This window comes from Magnolia sinica, chromosome 4 (genome assembly GCF_029962835.1).
Source record: "Magnolia sinica isolate HGM2019 chromosome 4, MsV1, whole genome shotgun sequence".
Taxonomy (NCBI): Eukaryota; Viridiplantae; Streptophyta; class Magnoliopsida; order Magnoliales; family Magnoliaceae; genus Magnolia; species Magnolia sinica.
In genome coordinates this window covers 90,063,854-90,079,207 of record NC_080576.1, presented here as the reverse complement: position 1 = coordinate 90,079,207, position 15,354 = coordinate 90,063,854, and the positions used below count along the sequence as shown (strand labels likewise).

Below are 15,354 nucleotides of genomic sequence, written 5' to 3'. Positions count from 1 at the left end.
ACCTAATCAATAGAGCTCGGCATCGAGTCGAGTCAGACCGAGTAAGGGCTGACTTGACTCGTTCCAGTTTTGAAATAGGCCTGACCTGTTTAATTTGAGTAACTTGCATGCCACGTATGCAATTTATAAGTACTACTCTGCAAGAGTCTGAAAGTCTTCTGTCCAATGATTTCCTCTGTTGAGGTCAAAATCTGGACTACCCTCCATCCAATGCTGCGAACCTCAAACGAACCCTGGTCCTGCACAAAGGAGTGAACAAAGGAGACCCTGACTCAGCCGGGGGACCCTCCGATGCTTAAGTTAGGCTAGGAAATCTAGGTCTAAGTAGTGTAATGTATAGAGAGGGTGTGAGATATTGTATACCTGTGGCAATAGGATCCCCTGGTATTTATACCTGTGGATAGAGAGGATCGCGTCCGTTAATCTCGGCACGATTTACTTAATCGCGCGGATATTTTAATTGTGGAGATATTATTCGCAATCTTTGGATCGTATGTCGTATAGTGTCTTAAAGACGCATATCTTTGGACGAGATCTTCGGTCACATCCGCATTTAGATTAGTCTCCAGGCTCGGTACGCGAAATGTCCTCACCCGATCTCGGCCTTAGCCTGTCCAGACCCGAGGCCGAGTACTAGTATTCAGAGTGTCAGTCCAGGCTCAATCTCGTCTTGCATAAGCCTGAGACCGAGTAATAGCAGTCGGAGTTTACTGTCAGGATGCTCGGGGTCGGAGTTCATAGGATGTCGTCGTCTTCAGATGGGGACGAGAGCGAGGACTCGCCTCACCCATCCTGTAGTCGCGACTCAGAGGTTGGCTCATACTTGTCTCAATGTTCCCCTTTCGAGGCCTTTATAACTGATTTGAGTGGCTGAGGACGACCCTGATTGCCCTTATTCAGGTTTCCCCATAACATCCTCCATATGAACAACATATTCAATAAGAATCCGCATAAGCTATATGTTTTTAGTAGCCATGATCTCCTACAAATATTTCATACCTTAATTCAATTGCTTGTTATCCAACTGAATGCTTTTAAGCTCATTTGCGATCCAATCCGACATGTTTCTCGCCAATGGCCCACTAAGATCTCAAGTGGGCCCACACAGGTCCCACAAAAGTTGGAACCATAAAGAGTTCAAGAGAATTTGGATTATTATGGCATGAAGAAATAAACAAAGCCTTTCTATACATAATACATGATATAATTCCTTCAAATAAGCAAGCATTTCTTATGTAATAGATTATACAACATGATTATCTTAAAAACAAAGCGAAAAGATGATTTGATGACCACTCCGACATGACGTGGGGGATGAAGCACCCGTTGATCTGGATCATCCATCATGATGGCCACCAGTACAAAAGCCTAGATTGACTCAATGACATGAACCAAGCAAATTCACACCTACAATGCCCATTAATTAGATGGTCAATACAATTTCGTGAAAACCGTACTGTGATGACTATCCAAATCAATGGTAATGATACGTGAGTTTCAACCCGCAAGGATCATCCGATCAAATCCTATTCTTTGGTACTGGGCCACCCAAGAGATGGCCTCCAAATCTATAGAGTACCTTCATCACCAAGCTCATGTTGTTGAAGAAGGTTATCAAATCCTAAGTGTACAAAAGAAAATTAAAAACAAAAACCACCCTTTCCCTTGTCTCTACCAAACAAGTAGAAATCCAAACCCCAAATCCTAAACCCTAGACTACACGCTTGTTATCATGTCTAAGTAGGAGTGTTATTAGAAGTGGACCATAGCAGGCTGTGACTTAGTCATCCTATTCGTACCATAAGGTTCGTCGTTGTCGATCCTTCTGTTGTTTCGGAAGGCAGCGCAACCAATGACATAGACTATCACCAAAAGGACTAGTACTACGATATTCAGCACTGCCACCTGCCTCCAGCTCTTCTTGAGTCTTGCCAATACACCTGCCTTGCATGAATCACAGCTATAGCACAGCTGACTCTGGTCATTGTTCCAACGGGTACAGTCGGCGTCGGTGACCATCCCCTGTGCTCCGGACGGGTCCCACACCGTCTCCCTCACATAAGTGAACCCACATGCTGTTGGTGGCTTGCAGCAACCCGACTGCCACCCAGAAGAATAAATAAATAAATAAATAAAAATTCAGAATGCTAACTATGGTTTGAGAACCTTGTTTGAGTGGGATGTGGTTCGAGTCGACTTGGACTCGGTCAAGATGAGTCCATGTGGCTCCATTTGATTCCAATTCTTTCATTGAAGACCCAAGAGACCGGTCCATTTGATGCATTTATTCTATGTACAGGCAGTCTATCGTTTCAGATAATTTTAGAGCATCAGCCCAAAAATAAAGCAGATCTAATTCTCAGGTAGACCATACAATAAGAATTAGTGGTGATTGACCATTAATGGGACACAAAAGTTTTGGATCAAGCTGATATTTGTGTTTTTTCCCTTGATTTATGTTTACATGACCTCAGAAAGGCTGAATGGAAAATAAACATTACAGTGGGATCTTGGAAGTTTTTCATTGAAGGGAGTTCGATGACCAGTTTCCTATGAGGACGGTCCACCTGAGATGTGGATATTCTTCATTTTTAGGCTTATCATCTAAAATGATCTTGCAAAACGGATGGACAGCTTGGATACAGAATAATGCATCAAGGTCGGCACCCGCACCATCTTGGGTGAGGCTAGGGCTGCACCTAATCCGCTCGCCCTCTCACACATGGTGAGGTTGCACACGTGTGTCAGATGTAATTAAGAGAATCAAGTACAGTGTCATTCTATTTCCTTATTATTTCAATTCCCATAATTGATTCCATACTATCCAGCCACATGGGCCACCACAGTTGTGACACATGAAAAGAATCTCACTAGACAGAGATCTCACCGTCCACAGAGAGTGACCGCATAAAGCAAGCCTGGCACATGAGGAATCATTTGATACACTGCCTGCTTATGACGCTTGGTAGTAGAAATGGTACATGTGGCATGCTGACTCAGATTCCACTAGCACTAATTTACAATCCAAAATCAGATTTATCTGATCTGTGGACACATTTTTGTTAGAATAAGACCTGGTTTTTTTTTTTTTTTTTTTTTTTCATTTTTAACCGTCCAATAAATGTCCATAAAAATGATACTAAAAAAAATAAAATCAAATAATTACAATTTATTTTTTATTTTTCTCATTAGGTACCCTTATTTGGACATTTTAATTTGAATTGCTTGTCTGATGCAGATGCAATTTCAAAATAATTTCTAAAGAGATCTCAGGTCCAACGGGTTGGACCACATCTTGCGGTCCCACCAGTGACTAACTTCCAACCTATCATTTTCACGTGACATCCAATCCTTCCAATAGGTTGGGCCCACTTAAGGATTACCTTGTGAAAAAAAATCAGCCCCATCCACTAATTAGGCGGGCTACACCATAAAAATAATATCCAACCGTTGGCAGAAATCTCAGGTGAACCACCTTACAGGAAACAGTGGTGATTGAACTCAACCATTAAAATTTTCTTGGGCGCCAAGAAAGGTTTGGATCAAGCAAATATTTTTGTTTTCAGGTAAAAAGGCAAACAAACACTACAGTGGCCACTACGAAGACTTTAACGGTGGACGTTCAATCACCGCTGTTTCCCTTTCATGTGGTCCACCTGAGATTTGGATTAGGCTCATGCCCTAAAATCAGCTTTAAAAAATGAACGAACGGCACGGATAAAACACATACATCATGGTGGGGCCCACAGCACGGAGACCTCGGTACTGGATGATGGTTCCCAGATCCCATTCCAACCCGAGCGCCGAACCGGAAGTCCTCTGTACCCGACTAAATACAAGTGCTTCCTCCAAACCCGACCCGAATTTGCACAACCCGAAATGAAATCGGGTTCGTGGTTTTTAAATTTTAACCCCGATCCAACCTGAGGACCTTCACAACCCGAATTCCAGTTGGGTCCGTCGGGTTCGGATGTGATGATGATTGAGGGCCGATTAAAAAAAAATAAAAATAAAATCTGAATGAGAGAGAGAGAGAGAGGTGAATCATCACCTGAATGGAAGAGAGATGACGGCGATAGAACGTATCAGCTGCCTCAGAGAACCCACCAACACCAGCTCCAAGCTTCTGGCACACCTTAGCATCCCTAATACAAGAACTGATCTTCATCCAATACTTCTCATCTGATACTCGATCCTTGAGCCAACCCGAGTAATCGGATAGTGAGTAATCAAGATAGACCCGATTAAGTACTTGATGACCCGATCCTTTGGCAGTTACAGAATAAGAGAAAATGATGAGGGCGAAAAGTGCAGCGATGACGAAGAACATCACGAATAGGTATAACCGAAGAAGCCATGTAATCCGATAGCAAGATCCAGCGAAACCCATGAGAGAGACTACCATGATAGTCGCTCCTATAATGATGAGTGGCCATTGAAGGAACTTCATGCAATCTGTTTGAGTTGATCTGCTGCTTAGCCATATTCCTCCACCCAATATCGGAATCGATAATAGTAATGTTAGGAAGTTTACGAATCCAACCAAGTTATTACTCTTTCTCATCTTTGAAACTCTCTCTTTCTCTCTCTCTCTCTCTCTCTCTCTCTCTCTGATTTCTATCTCCTCTACTTGTTCTTCTTGTAAGTGATCATGTCGGCTTAGAGCGTAAACTACCTCGAAGAAGGGACTGAGTCGCTGGTTCTCCATCCATTCTTAAGTTGTGGTGACCCATCTACCGTCCACGTGTTCACCTAATGGGTACGTGTACATTAAATATCTAAAGCGTACTAGACATTAAATATCAATGAAGTCTCTTCGTGGATAGAGCATGGGATTAAAGTTACATTTAAGGCCTAGCTATTTGTTTTGGCCACTTGCCTATTAGCGCAATTTTATTATCATTTTGCCAAATCAAAAATGGCAGCCAAATACAAATGATTCAACAAGCAAGAAAAGTTATTTATAATCAATTAATTATTATACATTTTTTTTAATAAATACTGTCGAACAATAATATAAGTTTATTTTTATAATAATTTGATATTGAAATAATGTAATATTATTGTCATTTTCATGATTTTTTAGTAAATAAATCAAATAATGTAAAATTATTATTGTTACGACCAAATGTTGTTATTTATAAGAAATAAGTAAAATAATTTATAATCATTACTAATATTATTATATTAATATAATAATAGATAAAATAATTACTCATAAGTCTCATTTGGATGCTTATATAACTTTTAGTGTGATTTTGATGCCCATGACTTTTTAAATGCTAAGCATGTTACTTCACACGCAAGTAAGCCTACCTCTTTTTGGAAAATTTCAAGTATGATAGAAAATTAGTATAAATGACCAACAATTTGTAATTTACTTATGGTTTATCTTTTTTTTTTCTTTTTTTTTTTTTTAAATCACCTTGCCTACACAAGTGAAATATCTATCAATCTTTTACAACTAAAGATTTATTTGGTTTTTCAATTTCCTATGAAATGGAAGATAGATGAGTCATTATTGTTATTTTTAAGTGCTTGTTTAAATAAAAAATTATAATTCATAAATTAAGAGTTAATTAGACATGTACTAGAAGTACATAAAATAAATTATAATTGTTATGGGAAGATCTGGGCTCCTTACGATTTCGAGGACTGACATTTTCCTGATCAAGTTGGACATACAAGAATCTAAAATGATAAATACGACTGAAGAAGAGTCCTAGTTAAGTCATATTAGCACTCTTACTCCGATGTCAGGAGTTGGCTCGGATTGGGCTCAAAGTAGTTGGCGTGACGCTGAGAACAAATATTCCAGGTCGTCTTACTGTCCGACCAGAAACAAATATTACCATCTGCCTGGGTAGCAGGAGGGCTCGTCACGACTGGGTAAGGACCGACCCTCGCCTCGGAACTTGGAGAGAGAGCTTTCAGAATGCTTAAAATAAGGCTCTGTCCTGATACGTCCCCTCCGTGCTGAGGCTCGGCTCGTGACACGATCCGCGTCGAGCTAACTCTATGACGAAGGCCCAAGCATGTTCGAGGCAGATGCTCGTAACCGGACACCCCCGACTGCTCAACCCAAGCCGAGTCCGAAGCGAGGTATGGGCTCCCCACACCGAACTTGGAAACTGCCATAAGCGAACGTAACCGGTTACTTCGGCCGCGATATGCTACATGATCCCAGGATTGCGGATAATATCTCCATGATCTTAGTATCTCGCTGATTAAGTAAATCATGTTGAGAATAACGGGCCCAGACAGTCCGATGATCAGGCATAAATATAATAAGACCCCATTATTACAGGTACCAAGATTACATATACTCTCTCTACAATCAACTTAGACCCAGATTCCCTTGACCTGACTTAGGCATCGGAGGGTCCCTCGGCTTAGCCAGCGTCTCCTTTGTTAACCCGTTATGCAGGACTGAGGTTCCTTGGAGGTTTGCCGCGCCGATTAGAGGATAGTCCATATTTTATCATCAACATTTTTTAGCGCCGTTTGTGGAAAACTGATATAAAAGGTCAGGTTCCTACTCCTAAGCATAATGGCGAGAGGAAAGAAGAAAGTGTAACTATGGAACCAGAGGAAAATGAGCAGACTTGCTCTTCCTCACTACTTCATGTCGAATCAGCCCCGGGGCCTTCTCAGCGTTCTTGCAATCGGGCGAGTAAGTATCGAGCCATGCAAAATGAGATACAGGCCCTGCGCGACGAGGTGAATAGGATGAAGCAGCAATAGGAGCCACAACCACACCCGACTCAGGCAAATCCTGTTCCCGAATCGGTCGGTCTGGTTGTGGAAGCTCACTCTGCGTCGAGGAGTATGAGGCCCAAGGCGCCTCAACGCCCTCAGGCGCCGGTTTCGGGTCAGAATCCTCCCCTGACCCAAATCCTAGTCTCGGCTTGGAACACAGTTGCTTAAGCTCCAACCAATGCTTCAGTCCCCTCAGCCCTGACACCTACAGATCTCCGTCATCAGCTAGAACGGAGGAGGGCAAGGAGGACTCTAGAAATAAAAAACACCCAAGAGATTGTAGCTGAGAACAAAAATCCTTGAGAAAAACGGTTCGCGGAGCTCAACGACAAATTCCTAACGCTGGAAAAGAAGCAGCAGCCGTCATCAGTTCCCGCCATCGTCCAGGCAATGATGGAAGAAACCGAGTCTCCCTTCATCTCAACAATCATGAATGAGGTGATGCCGCAGAGGTTCCGGATACCTCCCGTCATCCAATACTCCGGGTCAGGTGACTCGTCAGAGCACGTGGAAGCTTATCATTCGTGAACGTAAATCCAGACAGTAACGGACGCGATGATGTGCAGGGGGTTCTCGATTACACTCACAGGATCTGCTCGGAGCTGGTATCGTCAACTCAAGCCAAACTCTATTGGATCCTTCGCAGAATGTAGCAGATTATTCCTTATCCAGTTCATTAGTGGTAAGAAGAGTCGGAAGCTAAATACTCACCTGTTCACCATTAAACAAGAGCCCAATGAATCACTGAAAGATTATATCGCACGCTTTAATGAGGAAGCGTTACAGGTGAAAGACTATAATGATAAGATGACACTTTCTGCAGTGTTCGGTGGCTTGAAAGAGGGAAGATTCATCTTCTCTATTAGGAAGAATTCGCTAAAGATGTTGGCTGACCTCATCGCCAGAGCTTAGAAATACACCAATGTCGAGGAGTTCACTAACGCCCGCAAGAATGTCTAAGTAACTGACCCGACCGGTAAAGGGAAGAGGCTTAGGAACAAGGAGTCCTAGTCATCCGGCAAGGGACCCGATGACTGCACCCCTCGCGATCGGTGCCCAAGCAGAAGGCCGAAGGGAAAATTCCATTTCTACACCCCCCCTCAACACATTATCGAGTAGATTCTATTGGACATCGGAGGAGAAAAGCTTCTGAATTGGCCTATGTGCATGAAGGTCGACCTAGAACATCGTGACAAACGTAAATATTACCGCTTTCATTGGGATCACGGTCACAATACGGCCGACTGCGTGGACCTCAAGGACGAGATCGAGACCCTTATTCATAAGGGTCATCTGCGCCGTTATACTAAAGGAGAAAGAACCGCTCGAAAAGAAGAGTGAGAACGAGAACAGCCGAACAACGCCACGGAAGAGCCAGCCAAGATTCGCACCATCTTTGGGGGCTCTCCGGTGGGAGAAATTCAAACAAGGCTCGGAAAGCCCACTCTCGAAAGAATTCGGAACACCACATCCATCTGACCGAGCAGCCTAGCAAGGAACTTCGGGTCAGCCCGTGCAGCCTGATCTTCATAGAGGAGACGCACATGGAATCCAGCATCCGCACGACGATGCCCTGGTGGTTACTATGACCATGTGTACCGTATCTTGATCGACATCGGAAGCTCAGCCGACGTGATCTACTCCGAGGCTTTCGAAAGAATGAGGATTCCATAGTCACGCCTCCGACCTGTGAAGACCCCCTGCACGGCTTTTCCAGAGAAAGAGTGATCTCCGAGGGAGCCATCTCCCTCCTAGTAACTGTGGGAGAAGGGCAACATCAAGTCACCCTTATGGTAGACTTCCTTGTTGTCAATGTACCATCCGTACACAACGTCATCCTGGGCAGACCCTCTCTCAATGCAATGAGGGTGGTCGTCTCCACCTATCACCTAATGATGAAGTTTCCAGCCGAGGGTGGAATAGGCTATCACCGAGGCGACCAGCGCGAGGCTCGAAGATGTTACGCAATGCAGTCAAAAAGGGGTCCGTGAAGTAAACGCTCGCTATCAACGTCTTGTATCCTGAAGGACCCGCAGAGAACTCATATATAGAAGACCTGGAGAAAGTGCCCCTTGATGAAGTAAACCCGAGCAAGACCATACAGCTTGGAAGATCACTAAGTTCTGAGCAACGGTCCGAAATGCTAACTTTCGTACGACAACATAGGGACGTCTTTGCATGGTCACATGCGGACATGCCAGGGATCTCTCCTGACGTCTTGGTCTACAGGCTGAACGTGGACCCAGACCATAAATCAATAAAGCTAAAGAGAATACTATTCAATGTTGAGCGGTACGAGGCCATTGCCGACGAGGTCTCCATCCTTCTCGACGCTGGTTTCATAGAGGAGGTGTATTACCCCGACTAGATTGCAAATGTGGTACTTGTCATAAAAGCCAACGGGAAATGGCGAGTCTGTGTAGACTATTCGGATCTGAATAAGGCATGCCCGAAGGATAGCTTCCCATTACCTTGGATTGATCAGTTGGTAGATAGTACAACAGGTCATGATTACTCTCCTTCCTGGATGCCTACTCAGGGTACAATCAGATCGCGATGCACCCCCCAGATAGGTAGAAGACTACCTTCTTCACGGACAAGGGACTCTACTGTTACCAAGTCATGCCATTTGGCTTGAAAAATGCTTGGGCCACGTATCAAAGGCTGGTAAATTAGATGTTCGCTCAATAGATTGGACGCACTATGGAGGTGTACGTCGACGATATGCTGGTGAAAGTATCAGAGCGTCCAATCACTTGACAGATCTCGGAGAGACCTTCACCGTCCTCCGGGAGTACCGGATGAAGCTGAATCCCGCAAAGTGCACCTTCGGAGTCGGCTCTGGAAAGTTTCTCTGGTTTCAGGTCAGCCAGAGAGGCATTGAAGCTAATCTCGACAAAATTAAAGCGCTCCTCGACATGAGTTCACCTCGGACTGTCAAGGAAATACAATGCCCCACTGGACGAGTAACAGCGCTCGGACGATTTATCTCCAAAGCTACGGACAAATGCCTCCCCTTCTTTCAGTAGTTGAAGGGTCATAAGAAGGTAGAATGGACGTCAGAATACGAGAAAGACTTCCAATAATTGAAACAGTATTTAGGCTCACCACCCCTGCTGTCCAAACCCGAAGAGGGTGAGCCTCTATTCCTATATCTCGCGGTCTCGGCCTCAACTGTCAGCTCAACCCTGATCAGAGAAGTAGGAGGGAAGCAACATCCCGTATACTACGTTAGTAAGGCTATGGTGCCCATTGAGATGAGGTATCCAACTCTGAAGAAGCTGGTACTTAGTCTCGTCTTCTCAGCTCGAATACTTCCAAGCTCATTTTGTCATGGTGTTGACCGATTCTCCTCTCAAACAAGTTCTCCAGAGGCCTGAAGTTTTGGGTCAATTAACCAAGTGGGCCATCGAACTTGGTGAGTTCGACATCCAGTTTCGTCCAAAGACAGCGATTAAGGGCCAAGCCATGGCCGACTTCATTGTCGAATTCACCACTCCGAGCGTAGAAGAGATCAACACCAAAGTCGAGATGACTCCGCCTATTCCCCCAAGTGATCAAAAGACGACGCCAAAGCTAGGATGGGTGCTCTACGTAGACGGGTCGTCTAACCCCAAACGAGCTGGAGCTGAAATCATCCTGATCGCACCTGATTCCACGTCCATCCAGTATGCGATCAGACTTAGCTTCAAGGCTTCCAATAACGAGGCGGAGTACGAGGCTTTATTACCTGGACTCAGATTGGCGGCAAGTCTGGGTGTCCAGTCTCTCCAGGTTCGATGTGATTCTCAGCTGGTAGTAAACCACATCTCCACCGAGTAAGAAGCTAAGGAGACGAGGATGATCGCTCATCTAGACGAAGCGAGGAAGTTAATTGAAATATTTTGGAGTTACACGATTCATCAGATCTCTAGAGCAGAAAATTCGTGGGCCGACGCCCTAGCGAAACTTGCCTCGGCCACAGAAGGGAAGATCCCGTGAATCATCCCCATCGAGTTCATAGAACATTTGAGCATCGATCAGGCAGAGAAGAAAGCGGTCAATCCAGTAGATACTACGCTGAGCTGGATGGACCCGATCTATGACTATCTCACGTCTGGTGAGGTCCCCTCGGATCGGTTAGAAGTTAGGCGCCTGAGAGTCAGAGCGGCGTGGTACGTCATCCTGGATGGTATCCTGTATAAGAAAGGGCATTCTCAACCCTACCTCAGGATCCTCCGACTCGACGAAGCAAATTATGTGATTAGGGAGATTCATGAAGGAATCTGTGGAAACTATTTGGCAGCCGAGCTGTAGCCCTGAAGATACTCCGACAAGGGTATTTCTGGCCAACCCTCAGGGAGGACTCGAAGAACTACGTTCAAAGGTGCGACAAATGCCAGCGCCATGGGGCTGTGCCGAGGCAACCTGCAGAGGAAATTGTAAGTGCTATAGTTTATATCCCTGTCTGTTGTCAAATTTGTGGTGCCAAAATCACTGTTATAAATAACTTGCATAAGTAAAGCTCTCTCAAGGATCAACATTCATAAACAAGCAAAGCTCACAAGATAAGACTCAAGCTGCAAGACTTCAAGAAGAGTTCAAGGTAGTTTGTACACTTTCAAGATTGAGCTACATCAAGGTTTTAACTACATCAAGGCTTCAAGGCTCATACTTCAAGGTCACTTGTTCCTAATGTTTCAATGTCCATACTTCATGGTTAAGGTTTGACTGACCATAGGTTGACCTTAGAAGTAGGTCATTTTGGATACATAAACCGAATGTTTATTTTACATGAGGTTGGTCTGTTTTTCGACTAGTCCTAGGCCTTCTTCGACTAGTCCTAGAGTTGCTTCGACCAGTCTAAGAAATTCCTCGATCAGTCGTGAGTTTGTTACAAATTCCGGATGAAATCTGTTAGGCTTCGACTAGTCCAGGAATTTGTTCGACCAGTCGTAGGAACAGTGTCGACTGCATCTACGACCAGTCGACAATCTTCGACTCGAAATCCAGCGAAGCTTTTCAAGACCTACGACCAGTCGAAGGAGACCTACGACCAGTCGTAGGTGACCTACGACCAGTCGTAGGAGACCTTCGACCAGTCGTAGAACGATCAAAGCATATCCCGCCGAATTTTTCAAATATCTGTTATTGCTTTGACTAGTCGAAGAGCTCTTTAGACCAGTCGAAAACGCGATCTGCTCACCTATAAATAGTGCATGAATCTCAGAAGAAATCATCGAATTAATTAATCCATTCAAGCCAATCTTCGTCGAACTTCTGAGAGATAATTCTGTGCTCCGTCTAAGCTAAGTGTGCTTATTTAATATTCTCTTTCCTTAGCTTTATTTTAATTGATTTTGTTTCTGCTATTCCAATCTGATTTGATAAGAGGAATTATTATTCCCTTTCTTTGGAATCAAAATCAATTAAGGTAAGCCCTATTCAGTTTAATTTAAAATCTATTAGAATTAGAACCATTGTAATTGAGTACTGGACATTGAACTTGGACATTCAATCATCTACTCTGATTTGGTTCTACCGGGCTGCTACAACGAAGGAGATAATCAGGTATTTTACATTTAATTGTAAATTCCTTTTTGTTTTGGTTTCTTTCAAGATTTGCCAGAAAAATCTTGTTGTATTGGTTATCTGAGGAGAGCCAGGAAAACTCAGAAGTGGGGTTTTTTTAATTGTGTAAGCCCACAGACAAAGACACAATTGTGAAGGTTTTGGGTGAACTTGGGAAAACCTATTTTGTTAGTGAACGCTAATATCCCCTGTGTGAGGATATTAGGAGTGGAGTAGCATTTTGTGTGGCTGTTGTTTAACAGTTGGTGAACACACAGGTGAACCACTATAATCCCTTGTGTTGTGGTTGAATGATTTATTCTTCTGATCTTTAATTATTCTTTTGTGGGATGTATGTATGGTGGTGAATGTTGTAATCATTTAATTCAAGCTTTGTGAGAATGTTGTAATAGTTTAGAATTTATTTTCTGCTATTCCTTTATCAGCTTGATATTTAATTTCTTTTAAAAGTTGTTCCAGCAAGGTTGCCCTGCCATTTTTATGGTGTATGGCTGTCCCTAGAACAATACATTTGTGATTGCAATTTATTTCAATTCCGTTTTTGTATTCCTCTTCGGTTTGAGATTTGATACAAAGATCTTTCTAGAAATAAGGTTGTCCTACCATAAACTCTGGTTTTTGGTGTAAGGTTGTCCTTAGAACAACGTTTGTATCAACCTCTCAAGACCTGTAAGGTTGTCCTTATTGATTTACTTTGGCTATCATATTCTTTTTAATTCTGCTGTTATAAGTTTTATTTGGCATTGTCCTGTTCACCCCCCCTCTAGGACATATAGCTTGGCCTTTTCAAGTGGTATCAGAGCCTAATAGCTCTTTCTTAATTCTTGGATTTAATTCCTGAGCTAACGATTTAAGCTATTTAAGATGTCAAATTTTGATAGCCTTTCAGTCACAAGGCCTCCACCCTTTGATGGCTCCAACTCTGCCTATTGGAAAGCCAGAATGAGGATCTTCCTCAAATCAATGGATGAAAATGTGTGGCAAGCTACAGTGACTGAATGGAATCCTCCTATCATGGAAGTTACTGGGGTTGATGGTTCAAAATCTATGAGAGTCACACGATATTATCAATGGACCACTCTTCAGAAAAGTGAGAGTAGTGCAAATGCTAAAGCACTAAATGCAATTACTTGCACATTATCACCGGATGAGTTCAAAAGAATCATTTCCTGTGATACTGCAAAGCAAGCTTGGGATATATTAGAAATGACACATGAGGGTACTACAATTGTCAAAAAATCTAAAGTCCAACTCCTCACAACTAGATTTGAAGAAATTCATATGAAGGAAAATGAAATGTTTATGGACTTTTACACTAGATTAAATGACATTGTAAACTCAATGTGGGGTCTTGGCGATAAATTTTCAAAAAGTAAAGTGTGTGAAAAAATATTACGCTCACTTCCTGAACGGTTCAATTCTAAAGTAACCGCGATCTAGGAACTTCGTGATACGGATAATATGAGGGTAGAAGAACTAGTTGGTTTTCTACAAACCTACGAGTTAAACTTTAAAGCTCCTAAAGGTAAATCTATCGCACTAAAATCTTCTAAATGTAATTCAGAAGATGATATGGCTCTCTTAGCAAAAAAATTTTACAACATTTTCAAAAGCAAGAAAAAGGTTGATTTTCAAAAATCAAATGATAAAAAGAAGTTTAGACCCAAATCTCGAAAATCTTTGAAAGATAGTCAATGTTACAACTGTCAAGAATATGGGCACTTAGCAAATAGATGTCCTAAAAGGGACAAACCCAAGAAGAAGGGTATGTTGGCTACATGGGATGAATCATCTGATTCTGAAGGTTCTTCTGAATCAGAAGATTCTGAAACTGAGTCGGGCAATGAGGTTAAAGCTCTTATGACTCTAGCCAAATTCACATTTTCAGATAATGACTCAACAAGTGAAGAAAATCTGAATAGTGAATGTGAAAATGAAGATGATCTTCAAGACGCTTACAATGCCCTATATAAGGAAAGTTATAAAATTGCTGTCAAACTTAAACTTCAAAAAGAAAAGTTTTCTAAACTCAAAAATTGTTTTGAATCACTTGTCTTAGAAAAATCACAAATTTCAGATTGTTTTGAAAAATCGAAATGCGATTTGGAATTCAAAAACTCCCTAATTATTGATTTAAAATCTGAAATTGAGAAACTTAAAACTGAAGTATCTTCTCTTCTGAGTCTAAAGGACACATGGAAATATGCCCAAGGTGATCCAAAGTTAGAGAAACTTTTATCCGGATCAAGAAAAAGTGGCGATCGATCCGGGTTGGGCTATGATAAAAATCTACCTCCTAAACAAAAGTATACTCCTCCTATGTTTGTTAAAAGAGAGTCCTCAAACTCAAAAGGGAAAAGTACTTATCAATATTTTTCTAGAAATTCAAAAACCTAGAAGAAGCCATGTCAACTTTAATCAGAAACGAAATCCACTAGCTGAAAAGATAGTTGATTTACTCAAGGAGCTCTTAAAATCTAACTCTATAGGTCATTCTTACAAATATACACAAAAGAAGACCAACTATGTTCCTAAACCCAAAACAGTTATGAAATGGGTTCCTAAAGTTACCTGCTTGGTTACTCACACTGCTTTCAAAGCAACAAGTCATTCAAAGTGGTACCTAGACAGTGGATGCTCCAGGCATATGACAGGTGACAAAGCTTTATTCACGGATTTGAAAGATATGACTGATGGTTCAGTCACATTTGGTGATGGTAGCAACTGCAAGATTATAGGCCAAGGTACGGTTTAACTTTTTAATCTTCCTATGTTTAAAAATGTTTTATACGTTGAAGGATTAAAACATAACTTGCTTAGTATATCTCAAATATGTGATAATAACCATAATGTTCGGTTTTCTAATCAAAGCTGTGAGATACTAAATAATAAGGGTTCTGTAATATTAACTAGACGTAGAACGTCTGAAAATTGCTATATTATTAGTGAATCCAGCTCATCTAATCAAACATGTTACATGGTCCATACAGACGAGACTGATTTATGGCACAAACGTCTTAGACA

General features: G+C 42.2%; 1 protein-coding gene across 1 annotated transcript; it reads right to left on the bottom strand.

Annotated features, from left to right (window-relative positions):
- Positions 1–1,163: 1,163 nt before the first annotated feature.
- Positions 1,164–4,655, bottom strand: LOC131243361 (tetraspanin-3-like). The gene is made up of 2 exons (XM_058242675.1): positions 4,052–4,655; positions 1,164–2,100 (listed from the first exon to the last, which is right to left on the bottom strand). Exons 1-2 carry the CDS (start codon positions 4,562–4,564, stop codon positions 1,753–1,755), a joined length of 861 nt encoding a protein of 286 aa, XP_058098658.1. The 5' UTR covers positions 4,565–4,655; the 3' UTR covers positions 1,164–1,752.
- Between the last annotated feature and the right edge of the window lie 10,699 nt (positions 4,656–15,354).